The sequence below is a fragment of the Mustela erminea genome, chromosome 14 (genome assembly GCF_009829155.1).
Source record: "Mustela erminea isolate mMusErm1 chromosome 14, mMusErm1.Pri, whole genome shotgun sequence".
NCBI classification, from domain to species: Eukaryota; Metazoa; Chordata; class Mammalia; order Carnivora; family Mustelidae; genus Mustela; species Mustela erminea.
This window is the reverse complement of record NC_045627.1, coordinates 51,280,423-51,299,415: the sequence shown is the minus strand read 5'-3', so window position 1 is coordinate 51,299,415 and position 18,993 is coordinate 51,280,423. Positions and strand designations below refer to the sequence as shown.

The 18,993-nt window shown below is 44.0% G+C and overlaps 1 protein-coding gene across 2 annotated transcripts in view; it reads left to right on the top strand.

Moving 5' to 3' along the window:
• The window catches only part of FRMPD2 (FERM and PDZ domain containing 2), a 94,286-nt gene that overhangs the window by 41,693 nt on the left and 33,600 nt on the right, over positions 1-18,993 (top strand). For both annotated transcript variants that reach the window (XM_032313135.1, XM_032313133.1), the window contains exons 14-17: positions 2,671-2,856; positions 8,235-8,382; positions 14,096-14,312; positions 18,167-18,267. In XM_032313135.1, coding sequence (XP_032169026.1) covers positions 2,671-2,856; positions 8,235-8,382; positions 14,096-14,312; positions 18,167-18,267 — 652 coding nt within the window. The remainder of the gene's footprint in view (positions 1-2,670; positions 2,857-8,234; positions 8,383-14,095; positions 14,313-18,166; positions 18,268-18,993) is intronic.

Genomic DNA, 18,993 nt, shown 5'->3' with positions numbered 1-18,993 from the left:
ACAATTAGCAACTGCAAAACAGAATGACCAGGAGAAGTGCTCTGGAAGATTCCCTAGTAGAGCACAGAGAGAGAGTCATATTATTTATTTTTTTACAGATTGCAAATGCCCCTGAGGATCTTATGTTTATTCACCCATGTTTCCAGATGTTATAGGAACTCTGTATTTTGCTAAGAGTGAGGACTCAGAAACAGACAAACTTATAATTCCATTTCTAGCTTTTAAGTGTACCTCTGCTTTCTCATTTGAAAAGAGATAACTACACCTCTTTTTTGGGATGGCTGTGAAGATTAAATAGCATGATGCATGCGGAATGTTTACAATGGTGCTTTGCCATTTTATTTTTAAAAATTTTTAAAGAGAGAGGTGGGGGAGGGGCAGAGATTCTTAAGTAGGCTCCGTGCCCAGGGCAGAGCCCAATGTGGGGTTCCATCTCAGGACCCTGAGATCATGACCTGAATAGAAATCAAGAGTCAGGCACTTAACCGATTGAACCCCCCAGGCATTCTGGCGCTTTGCCATTTAAAAATTTCATCACTCCAAGTACTTCAGGATCACACGCTTCTCTAAAGACTTAAAAAATAAAGACTAAAATTAAATACTAAACGATTAAAACATGTAAGCAAGTCTAGCAAAGTTATCTTTAGTACTGAAGACATTATAAGGCTTTAAATTAGGGGCGGGGGAGAATATCACATCCATTTATTTACAAGAATTGACCTTACTGTTTGGGATGGCCCTAATTAATACCGTAAGCACACGCCAAATCTGGCCATTACATATTTCAGCACCGAGTGCTCCATAAGTAATGTTTTGGATGCTACTGCTGATGACAACGGTGGTGTCTCCAGAGTTAAAACAAGCAGGCTCAAGGCCCAGAAACTTCATCAACATCGTGGGAAGCGTCATAGGCTCTGCAGGCAGCGTAACCTCTCTGCACAGACTATTAACAGAAGAAAAAAAGTACAGCAAGGATCTTGAGAGAGCAGCTTTCAAAAGTCTTAATTTGTCCGTGTTGTTATTCCCTTGTCGGGGCATGGGAGAAATGGGCCTGGACAGAGTGCTCTCTGTTGATGGGTGGAGATGGGAAACCAGATCTCACCCTTCTGAGAGGGTTTCCAGTTTCTGGAACAGGAAGTCGCTGCTGTGAGTCCAGGTGCATCAGCCTTTTGATGAGGCCTGGGATCTTGCAGGTGAAGGGGCAGCTGGTAGACACACCAGGATAGAGTCCTGATTACCATTCAGATGGAAAACCATTTGCACCAGGCTTATACTCGAATCTCTTAAGAATTTTATGAGCTTGATGCAGTCCCCATACCTGATGGACCTTCAGGGCTCTGAAAAAATTCAGTCTCCTGACCTGGTAAACTGAGGACCTCCCCTGGACTGTAGGGACCCGACCAATGCCCTGTGACATGGAGAGCGATGCTAGTGGTCGCTCCTTTGCTCTGCAGGATGTTCATGGCTTATCTTGCTTTTGTAGTGATGCTTACCATCTGGAAGATTGCTTTCTATGCCTGGGCCTCAGTTTTTCATAAACTGAAGGGGTTACAGCAGATAATATTTCAATAGACCTTGATAGACACAACACTGAAAAGGAATCCCTTACCTTGAAATGACCCAGAGCAGTCTGAATTCTAAAAACTCGTTCAGAATATTCTTGGGACGCCTGGGTGGCTCAGTTGGTTAAGCAGCTGCCTTCGGCTCAGGTCATGATCCCAGGGTCCTGGGATCGAGTCCCATATCAGGCTCCTTGCTCGGCAGGGAGCCTGCTTCTCCCTCTGCCTCTGCCTGCCTCTCTGTCTGCCTGTGCTCGCTCGCTCTCTCTCCCTCTGTCTCTCACAAATAAATAAATAAAATCTTTAAAAAAAAAAAAAGAATATTCTTAATCTGTTCTATCATTTTCAGAATATCTGCTTTCCAGGTTTTGTTTTAGGTGCTCCATGAAAAAGGAATCCTGGGGTTAATAAAATAGGAAATATTATCATATTAGAGATGAGGAGAAATCCTGTAGCAAGGAGATCGGGTTAGCTCAGGGTTTTCCTAAACTTATTCAGCAGTCCTACTCTTTGTTTTTGGAACGTCTGTTGAAATGCTTCTTATGAACTGGTTTGAAGCCCATTATTTTATTATGTAATTAATTAATTTATTAAATTTTTGTTAACATGTAATGTATTATTTGTTTCAGGAGTACAGATCTGTGATTCATCAGTCTTACACAATTCACAGCACTCACCATTGCACATACCTTCCCCAGTGTCCATCACCCAGCCACTGTATCCGCCCCACTCCCCTCCCTTCCGGCAACCCTCCATTTGTTTCCTGAGATTAAGAGTCTTAAGGTTTGTCTCCCTCTCTGGTTTCACCTTGTTTCCTTTCTCCCTCCCTTCCCCTATGATCCTCTGCCTTGTTTCTCAAATCCCTCATATCAGTGAGATCATATAATTGTCTTTCTCTGATTGACTTATTTCGCTCAGCATAATACCCTCTAGTTCCATCCACGTCATTGCAAATGGCAAGATATCATTTTTCTGATGCTGCGTAATATTCCATTGCGTATATAGATACCACACCTTCTTTATCCATTCATCTGTCAATGGACATCTATGAAGCCCATTATTTTAGATTAATGGGAGTGTCTCTTCTAAATTGGCCTTTTTCTTGCTCCAGGTCACTCAGCAGCTCCCGGAATATGGTGTGCTGGTTCATCGAGTTCTCCCAGAGAAGGCCAGGGTGGAAGGGGAGATGGCCTTGGGGATCTGTACCAAGGGTGTCATTGTATACGAAGTGACAAACAACAGCAGAATTGCAACTTTGCGGTTTCAGTGGAGAGAAATCAGAAAGATTTCGACTTGTGTGAGTGCACCTCAGTGGATAACTGCTTCATTTCCCTTTGTTCTGATGCCCCCTTAAAGGAGCAGGGGAGTCATGTGATCTTCCCCTGACCAGATAAGTTCACATCTGTTACTCTAGGACACTGTGATGTATTTGGAAGAAGCCTACCTTGAGATTGGAGAGTCCCCAGGAGGTCGTTTCCTCCCCACCATCTCTTGCCTGGACCTTCTGTACCCCCATGGATAGCCAGCCATCAGCTGGCTACACCTTCCCTCTGGGTAGAGTTCTCTTAATTCAGGGAAGCCACCGATGCTTAGAGCAAGGTTGGTTTTGGGAGATGGGAGAGGAGAGCCTACTGTAGGTGGAGTGGAATCTGCTCAGTTTTGAAACATTTCTCTAGTTTCAATTTTCTTTCAAATTCTCTTCAATTTTCCGTGTGCACACAGTGTTCCGAGGCATCCTGCCTGTCTCCCATCAACTAGAGGTGTGCTACAGGATGCTGTGGACTGCACACCTTTGATGCCCATTGAAGGTTTAGAAGACATTTTTTAGAAACAAAAAACCCTATTAAACATATTGCATTTGAAATTGTATTTTAATGCCATTTGCATGAGCAAATTTATATACTTCCTGAATTTAGTTACAATACATTTGCCACCAAAAGAGTTGCACCTGTCCCCACAGCAGATTACTCCAGTACCTAATCTTCCTTCTTGTCCCATCGGTCACCGCAGCTAGTGTGCCATTTCCTTTAGTGATGATTTCCTTATCAGTCACGAAAGTCTTTGTCTTTTGGCCCATGGGGAAAAAAATCAGCTTTTTCTATTTAATTTTCTCTTAGGGTTTTAAAAGTTTTCCTCCTGGCTACACTGTTGTTTTTATAATCATTATCTGATGTTAGAGTTTCCTAAGTAGAGTGTAAATGGTTTAATTCATTTTCTTAATGTTTCCTTCATTTTTTCCATCTTGGTTGTTGAGGTTAACATATTGTTTCAGCATGACTTTTTAAAAAGATTTTATTTATTTATTTGACATAGAGAGAGATCATAAGTAGGCAGAAAGGCAGGCGGGGGTGGGGAGCAGGCTCCCTGCTGAGCAGAGAGCCCGATGCGGGGCTCGATCCCAGGACCCTGAGATCATGACCTGAGCCGATGGCAGAGGCTTAACCCACTGAAGCACCCAGGAACTCCTCCAGCATGTTTTTTATTTTTTAAAGATTTTATTTACTTATTTGAGAGAGATAGAGAGAGTGCATGAGAAGACAAAGGGGTAAGGGCAGAGGGAGAAGGAGAAGCAGAGCCCAATGTGGAATTCCATCCAAGGACCCCAAGATCATGATCTGAGCCAAAGGCAGAGACTTTACCAACTGAGCCACCCAGGACCCCCTTGATAGTGTTTCATGATAAATTATTGTTTGTCTTTGGAAAAAAAACTTATATGTAAAAGTAAATAACTGAACAGAATTTACTTGAGTTCATTAAAATGGCTTATAATACACTACTGGAAAATTTTTCCCCCAAATTTTTGACTAACTCTAAAAATAAACCATATTTATATTTATAAGATTTTTATAATTTTAATGACTCAACTTTAATTCAATTGAAAGATTATTTGAGGAATTTTAATTACTGAATTAATTCAATACTGTTGCATTGTTTCCTATTTTCTTTATGTCATGGTTAACTGTTTAAATTTTTCAATCTAATTTGTTTTAGGACATTTGTAAAAATGCAGATAACCTAAAATGTAATTTTGAAAAATAGAATTTTTGAAGATACAACATTTAACAATCCCCTTAAGTAAATCCTTTATATTTTTTAAGTTGGTTTAATGTTTATAGATATTTATTTTCCCATGACCAGGGACAATTCTTTAACTAAAACTGGAAGTCATCAGGTTCACAAGACAAACTTAGTAGCTTAAAAACAAAAACAAAAACAACCCTGCTACTAATTAAGGATTTCTATGTATTGATGACTATTTCCTCAGCGTGAATATCTTTTTTATGGTAAAGTCATCTCATGAAATGATGTCACCAATTGCTTGCCACAAATCAGAAATCTTGCACTGAAAATGACTGTCACTCTTCATGCTTCTGCAAGCACAAAATGCAGAACTCAATATAAGAATGAGCTCAGGAAGTTGATTTCAAACTTGCCTAATTAATAGCAGATGCCAAGGCGTTTCAGACAATTGGAGAACATTCATCTTGCCAGCCTGCAGGGAAATAACAATAGAGTTTGAGAAAAATGCCATTTTGGAAGACAGATTTGTCTGTGCGTTAGTAGCCTGTCTGTAGCAGAGACAGGGTTCATTCTGAAGATTATCCAATTGAGGAAGGGTTCGTTATGGAATGATGAAACTACTAGTGTTGGTAGCCATCCCAGGTTATTTGCAGACGTTTGGAAGACTGAAGAAGAATGCAGAGGGCAGGGGAGGAGATGGGCTTGGTAGGGCTCCCTTTAAGAAAAAGAATATAAAGTTCTGAATGCAAACTATGAAATGAAAATGAATATTCCTTTAGAATGAGAAAAGAAATTGCCACAACTTGTGAATTTAAAAATGGGAACAACTACTGCAAAACCATCAAGCCAAAACTATTATTGTCATTAAGTCACTCCCTGATAAACTATAGTTCCTTTTTTCTTTCAAACATTGGTGGCGTATGTTCTGATGATGTTTCCATATTATGGGACTTTTGTAATATTTTCTCCAGAGGCAATAAAGTATAATTTAAACTTTCTTCCAGCATGGCTGACTGAAAGTTATTTTTCTTATTGAGAAGAAGCACAAAGCCTGCAGTTTTGCCCAGAGACACACCTGCTGTTTGTAGTGCCGCCAAAGGTTTCTGGGCTACGAGTGCAGGGAATCAAATATTCTATTCCGTGTGATTCTCCATCAAGAAAGGAAAAACATGGTGTGATGTGTTGAGAATGTGGTATCTATGTTTCTAAAGTATATCCCCGATAGAACAGAAGTGCCGCTTGATCAGGGTGTTTTTGAGAATTAAGTTGGTTTTTCATTTCTGACAACTGAAAGAGATTTCTGCCAGACTGGCCTCTAGCTCTGAACATTTCTGAACTCGCTTTGCACACATTGCAGGAACAAGGGAAGACTTGCCCAGAACCCCTCTTGCCCCCCTCAACTTCATTAGCTCCACGGCAGATCTGCCTCCGTCTGGAAGAGCATCATCGTTCTGTAAAGAGATATCAGACCAGACACACCAACTAGCAGGCGAGAAAACAGCAATAACAATATAACTCAAGGGGATGAAATATTCAAAATAATAAAACAATGCTTTGAAACTAAGTGAGGTTATGGAAGCACCACATGTGTTTGTACTGCAGCAACAGAGGCATAAATAAGATTTTTGTGTGTGTACTGAAAACTCTGAGATTCAAGTTTGACATCATCTTGTTCACAGAGCAGCTCACCTCTGTGAAAGTTTGCTGACAGATATTCATTTCTCATTAAATGATCTTATCAAAATGGAGAAGAAATCCGCACGACCACAGTCGAGACTGTTTTCTGCTTTATGCCTGGAAATTCCACTTATTGTGGTGCTTAGTACCATAAAGCATTAGTGTCTATAAAGGAGAGTCTTGCTAAGGGTTTATGAGTTGAAAGAAAGATTGGGTGTGTGTGTGTGTGTGTGTGTGTGTGTGTGTGTGTGTGATTCTCTCTTCTCAGACTTATTAAAGAATAGTTATTAGATCTTTTAAAAATGACATGCTCATCAAAAATTTTTTAGTACCTGGGTGCACTTAATATAAAATTGTCAAGACTATATGAGAGCATATCAAAGTGTACTGACAAAGGGGTTGGGTTCCAAGAAAATATTCAAGTTTGGAAAATCAAATACTCAGTTGGTGGAGTTCAAACATCATTATAATTTGAATATTAAGAAAAAATTACTAAGGCTAGCAGGACAACATCTATGAGTGTTTGAGAAAATACATTAATTAAAAAAAATGCCAGATACAGTATAGTTCAATTGGACTCCAAATCTACTCACATTAGTAGAAGGAGGTTCAATGTTACATGTGTCAATAAAGCGAAAGAATATTTAGAAAATGCTCAAGTTATTTAAAATTGGGCTATAGGCAGGGGCACCTGGGTGGCTCAGATGTTTAAGTGTCTGCCTTTGGCTCAGGTCATGATCCCCGGGTCCTGGGATTGAGTCCCAGATTGGCCTCCTGGCTCAGTGGGGAATCTGCTTCTCCTTCTCCCTAGGCCTCTCTCCCAGTTTGCATGTTCTCTCTCTCACTGTCTCAAATGAATAAATTTAATCTTTAAAAAAAGTAAAATTAGGTTATGGGTAAAAAAAATTTCTCAGAGGAAAAGTAATGAATAATGATTTGTCTTTTGTTAATATTTGACCCTGTAGATGGAGCTTCTGAGAAATGGTGACTATTATGAATTAAAAGGGATTAACATTAACAAGGATCAGGAAAGGAACCCTTTCAAGCACAAGCCCTGTATTTATAAAAATTATCTTTCTAAGAGTAAGCTCAAGGTTCTTATTGAAATATCTAGAATATCTAGACTAGAGATTTTATTTAGAAGTTATATATAAATTTGTATTTACTATGATCTCTATAAGTTTGCATTTTATTGTTCTTATTAACACTGTGTATTGAAAATGTCATAGGTTTTTTTTCCTCCAAAGCTCCATATAGATAATTCCATATGGATAATCCTCTCCAGTTTATCCCACTGAGCTGTACAGTATTATCATTTTGTATGTGGACCCTGAAGTTATGTATAAATGTGGGGAAGCATTTCTTGCTGATGTGACCTGAATTCTGCTGGAGTCTGGGAACTCTTGGTATATTTCCATCTCTGTAGGATAAAGACAATTGTATGACCTCCCTCATTCTGTAGCTTTGAGGGTGAAATGAATTAATATCCAGAAAGCACTTAGAACAGAGCCTTGCCCCATAACAGCAAGAAATATGAAAGTGCATACAGTGATCTTATCTTTTCTATAACCTTGCTAGCTGAAATTTTGTCTGCAACTTCTGGGAGTTTGTGCAATGAAAACTACAGGTATATTTTGTGGCCTTTCAAAATGCACACTGAGGATTATGTTCACTCCTTGCTGAGGGTCAAGTGTGTGCCTGGGTCATTTCCAATGCTTTCCACCATGCACATTTCTCAGCAGTTAGCCATTGCCCAATTAATAAACATTGACTTTGTGAAGAAAAAAATAAAATGAAGAATTTTTTTAAATCTAAGAAACAATATTGGGCCATGGTCATACATCTGTCATACACTTCTGGATGCCTAGCATACTGATCCTAAACTGGGGGCTCCAGCATTTGATAACTCTGGACCGTCATGCTTCAATGGACAGTAAACACAATCAACATATGAAAACCTGTGTTTGCTTCCTCCAGCGGAAGAAGTTCACCATCACGAGCAGCATCACTGGGAAAAAGCACACGTTTGTCACTGATTCAGCCAAGACCTGTAAATATTTACTAAGACTCTGCTCTGCCCAGCATGGGTTTAATGCTCAGATGAGCTCCCTGCCTGTTGCAGCTGGTGAGTAGACATTATATTATACCTATCAACCTCCAGTTTGGAAAGATTGTTATTTCATAGAACAATTTGTATCAATATAAACAGTTGACCCAGAAACCTAAAAAGTTTTAGATCTCTCTAATGACTCAAGAAGTACCAGTAAGGAGAAATACATTTTTTTTTTCTTTGACTGGTAAATGCTAAAATAAATGACATGGGGGGAGGAGGAAAATGGATGCCATCGTTCAATGGGGAATGGGGAGTATCTATCAAAAGCCTTTAAAGAGCCCATGTCCCTTAGCTCTGAAATTTCATTTGTAGATGGAAACTTATCCAAAGGTGATGCATCGAGAAGTACACAGAAGTTTATGCTCATGGGTGTTCACTAGAACACTATCTGTAACAGTGACCATTTGGAAGCAACCTAAGTCTCCAAAGACAGAAGACTAGTGAAATAAATCCCATGCAGCTCTATAATTTAGACATTAAAGTCAGTTTTTGGAGGATGATGACATGTGAAAATACACATGATATGGTGCTAAGTGAGGAAACATGAAATATGAAGTCGTATCTCCCACTGATAGAACTTTCTGCCATGATAGAAATATGCACACTGTTCGTTCTGGGGTCACTACCAGTGGGTGTGAGGTCACTACCAGCGTGTATACCTATTGAGCACTCAAAAGGTGGATAGAACTGAGGAACTACATTTTTTACTTTATTTAATTTTATTTTTAAATATTTTTTATTTTTTTATTTATTTGACAGAGAGAGATCACAAGTAGGCAGAAAGGCGGGCAGAGAGAGAGAGAGGAGGAAGCAGGCTCCCTGCTGAGCAGAGAGCCCGATGCGGGACTCGATCCCAGGACCCTGAGATCATGACCTGAGCCGAAGGCAGCGGCTTAACCCACTGAGCCACCTTAATTTTAACTGACATACTTAAATGTAAATGGCTGCCTGAGCCTCCTGCCCTGGAAAGCACCCGCCTCAACACCAGGATCGTATCTCAGTTGGTTTTAACATGTTCTGACACAAGGAAGGAAGAATATGGAAATGAACTGCACCAGAGTACCTTCTTGGGTTATATTATTGCCTTTGTGGCCCAGGCACACAGCACACAGGCATGATTGTTTCCAAGCTTTCAACAATGTGCATGTAGAATGGCTTTAATTAGGGAAGAGACTATTAGGTGAAATGAGGCCACACATCACAGAAGGCTAGTTAATTCTTATTGAATATTTAAGAAGTGCTGAAGAACTATTTATTATTGTTATGAGTACTTTCCCAGGAAGTATGCTAAGCCCTTCCATGAATTATCTCATTAATGCTCATAATACACTGCTTCCTTAAAATCGCAATTGTCAGACAGCCTAAGGAGGCTGGCACTAGCGTTACTGACAGAAGCAGACCAAAGCTCAGAGAAGGGAAGTAATGGCCCAGCTGGGTGGTGCTGGGGCTGAGGTTTGAATCTGTGGCTCCTTGAGGCTTGATGCCTAGGCACCTCACTTGGCCAGTACAGCCTTCCATAGCCTCCCAGAATAGGGACTTTAGGACTAGAGAGGTTTGAGTGGAGCATTGGATGGATCTCATTTGCTGTTGATCTCTAAACATGATTTCTTCTTTAGTTAGAAAAGAGGACCATCTGGTAGAGTGGTTTCAGCCTTCATATTCATACAGTGGTCTCTTTGAGCCAGTCATCCTAGAGCTTTCTAGGGATGGGAAAATCTCAGACTCCATGCAGACCCACTGAAAATGTCTGCATTTGAAAAGAAGCCCAGGGGACTTGGATGCACATAAAAGTTTGAGAACCCCCAGCTTGGAATGTGGCCCCTGGAGCCCACTGGACTCAGGGTAGTGGCACTTACTAGCTGTGTGACTTGGGGCGATTCACTTCCCTTCTCTGAGCCTCAGTGTCCTCACAGAAGCACACTGGTGTCTGGTAGGCTTTAGAGGGACAGTATTGTGTGTGATGTTTCTAGCTCCGTGTCCTGCGTTCATTTCTCCGTATGAGTAGTTACAGCAGCTTCTGCTTGCCGGGGTTTGGTTCCATGACAGCTAGTGCACAGGGGGACGGAGAACACTGGGATCTGGGGGCCTGGGACATGGGATCAATCAGGAAGCAAAATTCCTGAGCATTTAGATGCAGAACCAAACACAGAAAATAAAGGGGACATATGATTTGCAGCAAGCCCAAATAAATTATAAATATTTCATTGAAATCGCAGAGTGGCAGATTTAGGGTGTTTGCAGGGAAGGGGAGATAATGAATGTAAATTAATTGTATATTACCTGCTTTTGCTGAGATACAAAGGGAAATGTCATCAATATTACTTTTATTGCCTGATACCAATGAATGTGAAATATTTATAAAGGCTCACTTGTGACCCTAGTCCTAATAAGCCTGCTTTGCTCAGAATATACTGTTCTCTTAACTCCAAATTCTACCATCATATAAGAGTTTTCTGGAATCTAACCTTTGCATTAAAAGGATTATTAAAAGGATTATTTCAGACAATTTTTCTTTTTTTGGGCTGGGTCAATGTGATGCTACTTTCTTCTATTTTTTTTTTCTAGATTTATTGAATTATTAGTGACATAAATACATAAGCTTAAGGTGTTCAAAGTGATGGTTTGATATGCCTATCTATTGCAAGATGATTCCCACAATAAGGCAGTTATACCCTCCATTCCTTTCCAAAATTACAATTTTTTTTTTTTTTTTTTTTTGTGGTGATACTATTCAAGAACTACTCCCTTAACAACTTGTAAGGAGGGGCGCCAGGGTGGCTCAGTGGTTTAAAGCCTCTGCCTTCAGCTCAGGTCATGATCCCAGGGTCCTGGGATCGAGCCCCGAATTGGGCCCTCTGCTCAGCAGGGAGCCACCCCACCTACTTGTGATCTCTGTCAAGTAAATAAATAAAATATTTAAAAAAAACCTTGCAAGGATGTAGCACAATATTGTTAACGATACTCACCATGCTGCCTATCAGCTCTCCAGAACTTACTCATCCTACAGCTTGGAGTTTGCACTCTGACCCCATTCCCTCACCCTCAGCTTGTGACAAACATTCTCCCCCCTGCTTTTATGAGTTCAGCTTTTTAGATTCTGCCTATAGAGAGAATATGCAATATTTGTTTGCCTGACATATTTCACTTAGAAGAATCCCCTCAGAGTCCATCCATGTTGTCTCAAATGGCAGGATTTCCTTCTTTTTTATGGCCAAAAAATACCATGGGTATGTTATATACATCCACGCACTTTTTCTTCCGCTCCTGTGCTGTGATGGACACTTTGGTTGTTTCCGTGTCGTGGCTATTATAAATAGTGCTTCAGTGGAATATGGGGGTGCAGAGATCTCTTCAATGTAGTGTTTTGCTTTCCTTCAGATCTATACTCAGAAGTAGGATTCCTGATCATACGGTAGTTCTATTTTTAATTTTTTGAGAAACTTCTCTACTGTTTTCCATAGTGGTTGCACAGTTTCCATTCTTGCCAACAGTGCACAAGGGGTGCCTTTTCTCCACATCCTCGCCAACAGTCATTGTCTTTTGTCTTCTTGACAAGTAAACTTTCAGACAGGTGTGGCATCTTATTGTGGTTTTGATTTGCATTTCTCTGATGATTAGTGATATTGAGCAGCTTTTCATTGGTCTGTTGGCCGTTTGTATGTCCTCTTCGGAAAAATTAGATAATTTTTCTTTGCCTTTAAAAACATGTCTTTGTATTAGAAACTCTTTCTGCAGACCCCATTTTCAGTGGTTGCATCCAGCTAAGAACTGGCTGAGTCCATCGGATGGCCCCGTGTGGTCCTCAAACTCAGTAAGGGTACAAGTGATCTCATCCTTCCATACAACTCTCTCCACTATGATTTTTGTCTTGTTCAAGTGAGACTACCCACCCACCCACTCTGTAAGAAACTGGGCAGGGAGCGGGGGCAGGGGTGGGGGCGGTTCCCAACCTGCATCCGTTTTTCATCTGGCGCCTCTCTCTGAGTGCCCTCCGACTGACCTGCCACTCAGTCATGCCCCTCGAATTGTCTTGCTCGCAGGCTTCAAAGCAACCTTTTAAAAACACTGATATGATCATGCTCTTCCACACTGAAAATTTGCAGGGGATTTCTGCTGTCTGTAGGGACAATCCCATTTGCCCTTGTGAGAGGCATGTCAGACTCTCCCCAATCCGGCCTGAACCTTAACTTACGTCTTGCCCTGAGTCCTCCATTTTGAGCTCCAGCTACACTGCGTCTCGGATAAATCTCCGGTGCTGCTGTTTTTGTCTCTGTGTTCTGGGCTCTTCCATTTCTAGTGTGGACTGTGGACTGCTGACTTGAGTGTAGGTCCTACTCTACCACTTACAAGCCTGGGACCTTAAGCAAATTGTTAGTTCTCTTTGCCTCCAGTTCCTCCTCTATAAAATGGGTATAACAATATCTACCCCTATAGGGTTATTGTGAGGCTTATAGACGGTGTGCTTACCACTGTGCTGAGCACGTACTAAGCATGCAGCAGACATGTGTCGTAGGTGTTGACGTTACTGTTGTTGCTTTGTGTCTGAATGGGCCCAGACTCTGGTGTAAGATACTATACAACAAGGGCAAAAGCTGCAGGTCATATCCAAATCACTTGTAGTCTTTGTTCTCTCTTGCCCGCTGTGTGTGAGTGATAGTATCAAATGTCTCAGAGACACAGAAAGTTCTCGAAAAGCATTTCGGAAAGGCAACATTTTTATGGGGGCACACCCCTGGCCATGGACCAGATACCATTATAGAGCAAGGGGGCAGTTCTGCTTGAGGAAATACATGCTCACGGACCCCCTGGTTGTGGAAGCACTTCACCATGCTTTGCACAAGCACGCGTGCGTGTGCACACGCACTTACACACACATACATAACACACAAAACCAGAGCCTCAGAGGTGCCATGTGCCTGAGCATTTTTTCCTTCTGTTTTAGCAGGGAGCAGATGGCCAGAATTTAGTCATCAGTTTCCTTTTTCACAATACAAACTGGGCTTTCTAAAGCCTAGTTAATTTAAGGACTCTATCAATCAAATCTCGGTTTCTCCTAAATGACATGAATAGCGGTGAGAGTCACTTACATGCGTCTTGAGTTAGGGGCTTCGTTACAGTCATTTATTAGATCCTTCTGCGTGAAGGAGAAAGGGAAGTTCAAGGCTGGGAGACGTGCTACAGCTGATATGCATTCCTATTTCAGAATGTTGGATCTTAAATTTAAATACCAGGGAAACTCAACTGTATTAGAGGTTAAAGATTATATTCCACAGGCCAGAGCCTAATCTTGGAGGCCAGGTGATTTGAAGACCCAGTTGTCACAATGTTTGTGAGGACAGTTTTGTAAAGGCAGCATGCAAAATGGATGGTGGCAGTAAATTTTATACCAGGCTCTTTCTACAAGTTTTGTTGTGACATTGTCGTGAATGTTAACACCCATCAGAACCTTGGCTGGCAGCCCGTCAGCTACAGGGGGAGGGAGAGCCTCTCCTTTCCCTCCCTGTGTTTTCTGAGGTTGCTTTCATCAGCGAGTGCTACTTAGGAAGGCTTGGCATCCTCGGGACTAACCACAAGAACCTCCTGAGTCAGCCTGTGGACAGACTGAGCAGAAAGAAAAGCGGTAGTGGAGCCTGGGGTCTGTGATGTGGTGTTGCCCCAAGGGTGATAGATCCAGAACCATGCTTCTGTGGGTTTATGCTGCTCATGTCTTTCTCCTAAATTTCAGACCATGATAAATGTGTGCAAATGCCCAGTATGAGTCTTGCACACCTGGCCCAGTCCAAGTCTCTCACTTGGATTCAGAGATTATCAAGCTCAGAAAATGCACTGTTTGCACCCGCGCCCGGGCTGGAGGCTGCCACAGGGGGCCTGCTGGCCGCGTCGATGGATAACTTCACTGTGAAAACCAGCAAGGAGACTGCAGCACGGGGAAACCAAGGCAGGTGGGTTTGACACTCTTGTTCTCTGAGCCCAGACCATCTTCTGCTTGGCATTTTGGAGCATTCCGTCCCTGAGGAAATTGTTTAAAGGATGTTAGATGTCTAAGGGAAGTATCCATTCATTCAACTGCCAACTGATTCCATAGAAATTTCCTGAAGGCGGGCTATGGGCAAAGTCTCTGCTGATGTCTGCAGGGGAGAGATCCCATTCTCCATGGGGTTGCATTATATTTTGGTGGAGAAAAAACTAGGTAATGAGACAAAACCAAAGAGCACAAAATAAGTAAACCCCTTTGGTCTTATCATGAACCAGGGACTGTTCCAAGCACTCACTCACAAACACATCAACTGATTTTGCCCTCACCTCCCTGGGAAGTAGTTTCTATCATTCTCCCAGTTGTGCCGGGGAAGAAATGGAGAGTCTGGGATTCGAGCTCATGTGGCTGGCTCTGGAGGGCAGACTCCTAACCTCTGTGCTCTGCTGCTCGCTCTGCAGATGGACGGTTTGTCATTTAATTTGTATGTGAAAATAATGAGCTTCGAAACATAAATTCACAATATAACACATGGATCTGTAAACTTAAAAATAGCCTAGAAGTTGGATTACACTTACATGGCAAGTTCTAGAAATAGCAGAGACTCACAGGCAGCACGTGACCCGTGAAAGTTGCTGGAGGAGCTGCTTTTTGGAATGAGTTATACATTAGCTTCAGCAAGAGGGTATGGGTGATTGGTCTGAACTGTGATGTCTGTCTGTACCCGCCTATCTAGAATGCTTTTCTATGTATAAATATTATATACTCCAAAGTAATTCTTAGAAGAGCATTGCTCCAGATCCTACTGGTGCAAATATGTGTCACCGTGTAGGGCAAACGAAATCAGTGATGATGGAGTCAGACTGTTGGTGTATCAACTGTAGTGTCACAAAGGACTCAAAAGCACAGGGGCCTAATTAGAACACCAACCATTCTGTTATTCTGTTTCACAGTTTTGTGGGATAGAAGTTCTGGCAGGCCTTAGCTGGGTGAGTCTTCCTCTTCAGGTGGCATGGCCTGGGGTCACTGACCGTGCTAAGCAGGACTGGTCTGGAGGCTCCGAGATGGCTTTCCTTACACGTGTGGGCCCTTGGTAGGGATGGCAGAGAGAGTGAGTTCCGTTGCGCACCTGTCACTCCCTGAGTGGCCTCGGGCCCTCCCCACGTGGTGCCTCCAGCCAGGTAACCAGGCTCCCACCGGGCAGCTCAGGGCTCCATGGGCCCAAGGCGAGGCTGCCTGTCTTCTTAAAGGCTGGGTGGGCCTGGAGCTGACACAGTGTCACTTCCGCCCATCTCCTTCTGTCAAAGGACTGCCAGGTCAGGACAAATTCGCGAGTAGCAGAGAGAGACGCACCTCTTGATGTGTGAGTGGCAAAGAGTGTGTGACCACTTTTAATCTGTCCCTCGGGCTGATTGTACTTGACCACACGTTCTAGACGAGAAGCCTGAAGAGGCTGTGACTGACTCACAGTCACCTTGAGATTGTGCTTACTGCAAAGGAACCTTCCCCAGGCTGGTGGGCTCCTGAGGGTCTGCCGGCGGGCTCTCCCAGGAGGGCCTTCACAGCACTGCGTGGCTGTCAGCCTTCTCAAGAGAAAGCTGAATCTGAGGCTGCAGTAAGCCCTGCCACTGCTCTGTTTAGTTCACAAAGGCCACGTTTTCAGGACCCTTAGTGACTCACCTCAGAGGTGACCGGTAGCTCTTCTGGGAAAAGGAAGGATTTTCTGTGAAAAGGGAAATTGCGTTTTCTGTGAAAAAGGAAATTGGGTCCTCGGCCAGGTGGCAGGTCCCTAGAAGCGCCCCCGTGAGATGATGACTGGGTGCAGCTGGTTTCATGGAGGTAGTGATAGGAAGCAGGAGTGAGTGGGAAGAAAGGGACAGGGAGGGAAAATCCCAAAAAGGAGAGCAGGGGCGCCTCAGTTAGTAGGCCTCTGACTTCGTTTCGGCTCAGGTTGTGGTCTCAGGGTCGTGGGATCCATCCCTGCACGGGGCTCTGCGCTCAGCCTGGAGTCTGCTTGTCCCTCTCCTTCCCGCTCTGACGCTGAGAGCGGTGTCATCAAAGTAGCTGGTGTGGGCAACCAGGCCTCGTTCTGATGACCAGGGTACAGAAGTCCTCGCAGAACTGTCTGTCTGAGGGACAGGCACATGGACATATCGGTGCTCACTCCTTCCACCTCTGCTGGCAAGTTATCTGGGCGGAGGCATTCACTCTCTCACACTTTAAAGCAAGGTGAGGACAGTGGGGGAGGAGGCCACCAGAACGCTTTTCATCTTGCAAAACCGAAACTATATGTGCTAAACATCAATCTCCATCCTCCCCACTGAGTCCTTGGGACCACCATTCTACTTGCTGCCCCCATGACACTGACTCCTCCCGCTGCCACATGTGAATGGAATGACACAGCTAGCCCTTCTGTGGCTGGCAGTAAGTGCCAGTCTCGGGCCTTTTTAAGCAGAGGGGGTACCTGTGGCCAGATCAGGGAGGCCATGAAAACCTAGGGCATAACTGTCCTTCCCTTTCTCCAAAGACCCTCCCAAATGCCACCTTGTCCTCATAGCCTCTCTCGGCCCCTTCAGGACTTTCTCTGAAGCCCGTGCCTCTCCCTGGGCATGCTGGTGGGCTCCATCTGGCCGGAAAGGCTCCGCCCCACATCCTGTGGTGGGCTGGGGACTCCCAGAAGGCAGAGCCCACATCCGATCCACCTTTAGCCTCAGTGCCTTGTCACCCAGGGTCTGACACCTGGTAGGTGCTCCGTGAACTAGGGTTGAACTTGATGAAATGCACAGTATGGACAGGAGCCGAGGCAAACTGAGGCCTCATTTCGAATCTCTGAAAAATGGCTCTGTGCTTGCCCCTCGCCCCTGCACCTGCCTTCTCTCCCCCTTTGCCACTGTTCTTCCCTTTCGAGCTCTGTCCCCTCTGAACCGTGCCAGGCTGTATGGATCCAAGGGGAGAGGGAGAGGCTCAGTGGGAAGCTGCCAAAACCTGCATCCCCTTCTTGGTCTGGCTGCCTGAAGCAGGAGGGCGGGCATGGGCTCACTGAGCCTGGGGCCAGTCTGGGTGATGAAAGGCCAAATCTGTCAGATGGTGGCTTTCCTGCCCTTCTCTTTAGAGGAGGCCCCCTTCTGGCTTTTTCTAGGGCTCTGAGCCCCGGTGGCTGTGCCTCTTTCTCCTGCTCTACTTTGCTCATCCTTCCGTGTAGCTTATCTTGTGACCCAGGGGCGGGGCAGTGTCACCCCTGAATTCATTATTCTCCTTGGGCATAGAATACTCTTTGTTTACTAGAATACTGACTAAGCCAAGGCCAGCTGCATGCCTGCATGAAAGGGTCTTGTTTCAAGCTTGGTATGATGAGGGGGGAGACTGCAGGGCCCATCATTATGGCGGTGTAGGACGTGCCCTGCCCGACTCAAAACAGAAGCAAACAACAACAGCTTGGAACCCATTAAGTTCCATACTTACTACCTTGTTTTGGAGCCAAATGTGTATTATCATTTCACAAGCATGGGAAGTAATATTCCTAATTTTCTGGTTAAGGAAAAGGAGGTTTTGAGGAGCACATATCCAACTCAAAGAAGAGACAGAAGGAGGCTCATAGGAGGCCCTGGGGACTCTAGGGTCTCCTCTGAGACAGAAAGACTCCAAATCTATTCTTCCCAGTACACTCCTGACAATGAGGTCAGCCCGTGATGGGGTCTGTTGATGGGTCTCCTGCCTGATGGGGCATGTGGCTACCTTTCCCAGGCCACCATCCAGACTCAGATATGGCAGGAAGGTGCCTCTTAGAGTCACCTTTTCTCATCTTGTGCCCTTTCCCTGCAGCCCTTGCATGCATCGGGAACAGCTGGAAACCATCTCTTTGATCCAGAAGTCAACGACTCATGACCCTGTCTCTGGGCTTCCTGTGGAGAGCATGTACATGGGTATGGACCAGGTTTGGGCCAGGTTTGAGAGAAAGGAAACCATCCATGCGACGTTTGCTTGAAAACTTTTGTGGCTACTTCATGTTGCCTTCCCAGTAATAGTCACAATCTTTATGTTTTTAAAATTAATTTTACAACTAATTATGGTCAGGAAGAGCCCTTGCAGTCCACCTGTGGCTTGGGCTGGGCAGGTGGATCTGGAATGTGTTAGCACTGGTGAAGGTCCTCGGCGCTCTGGTCCAGCATGAGGAGTACTTGCTGTGGAATGATGTGGTCACAAACTCACCAGCCACTTCCGTTCCACTCTTCATGGACCCGGAATATCACTTCTGCCCCTTCACCTGAAAATGTAAACAGGGGAGGCAGCATTCTCCTCTGTCATACGCCCTCTGGGGAAGATCCTAGGGAAAGGAAAAACAGAAAGATTCCAGACCTGGAGAAAATATTTAGACTTGACTGGCCTTAAGCCTGGGGATTGACCCTGGAACTCCACTGGGCCACTCTTTACCATGAACTGTTGCCAGGCTCTACTGTGGTCCCCAGGATGGAAGGTAGGAAGAGGGATGTGGAGAGCATAGAGTGGTGGTCACAATGGGGGATGTACCTACATGCTCTTTGGTCAGCATCGGAGCTCTCCACCCCAGGATTCCAGCTTGCTGAGAACAACGTCGGGGCCAGCTTTGGGTCTCCTCCAAGACCCAAGCTCTGGGGGAAATGCTGCAGGGT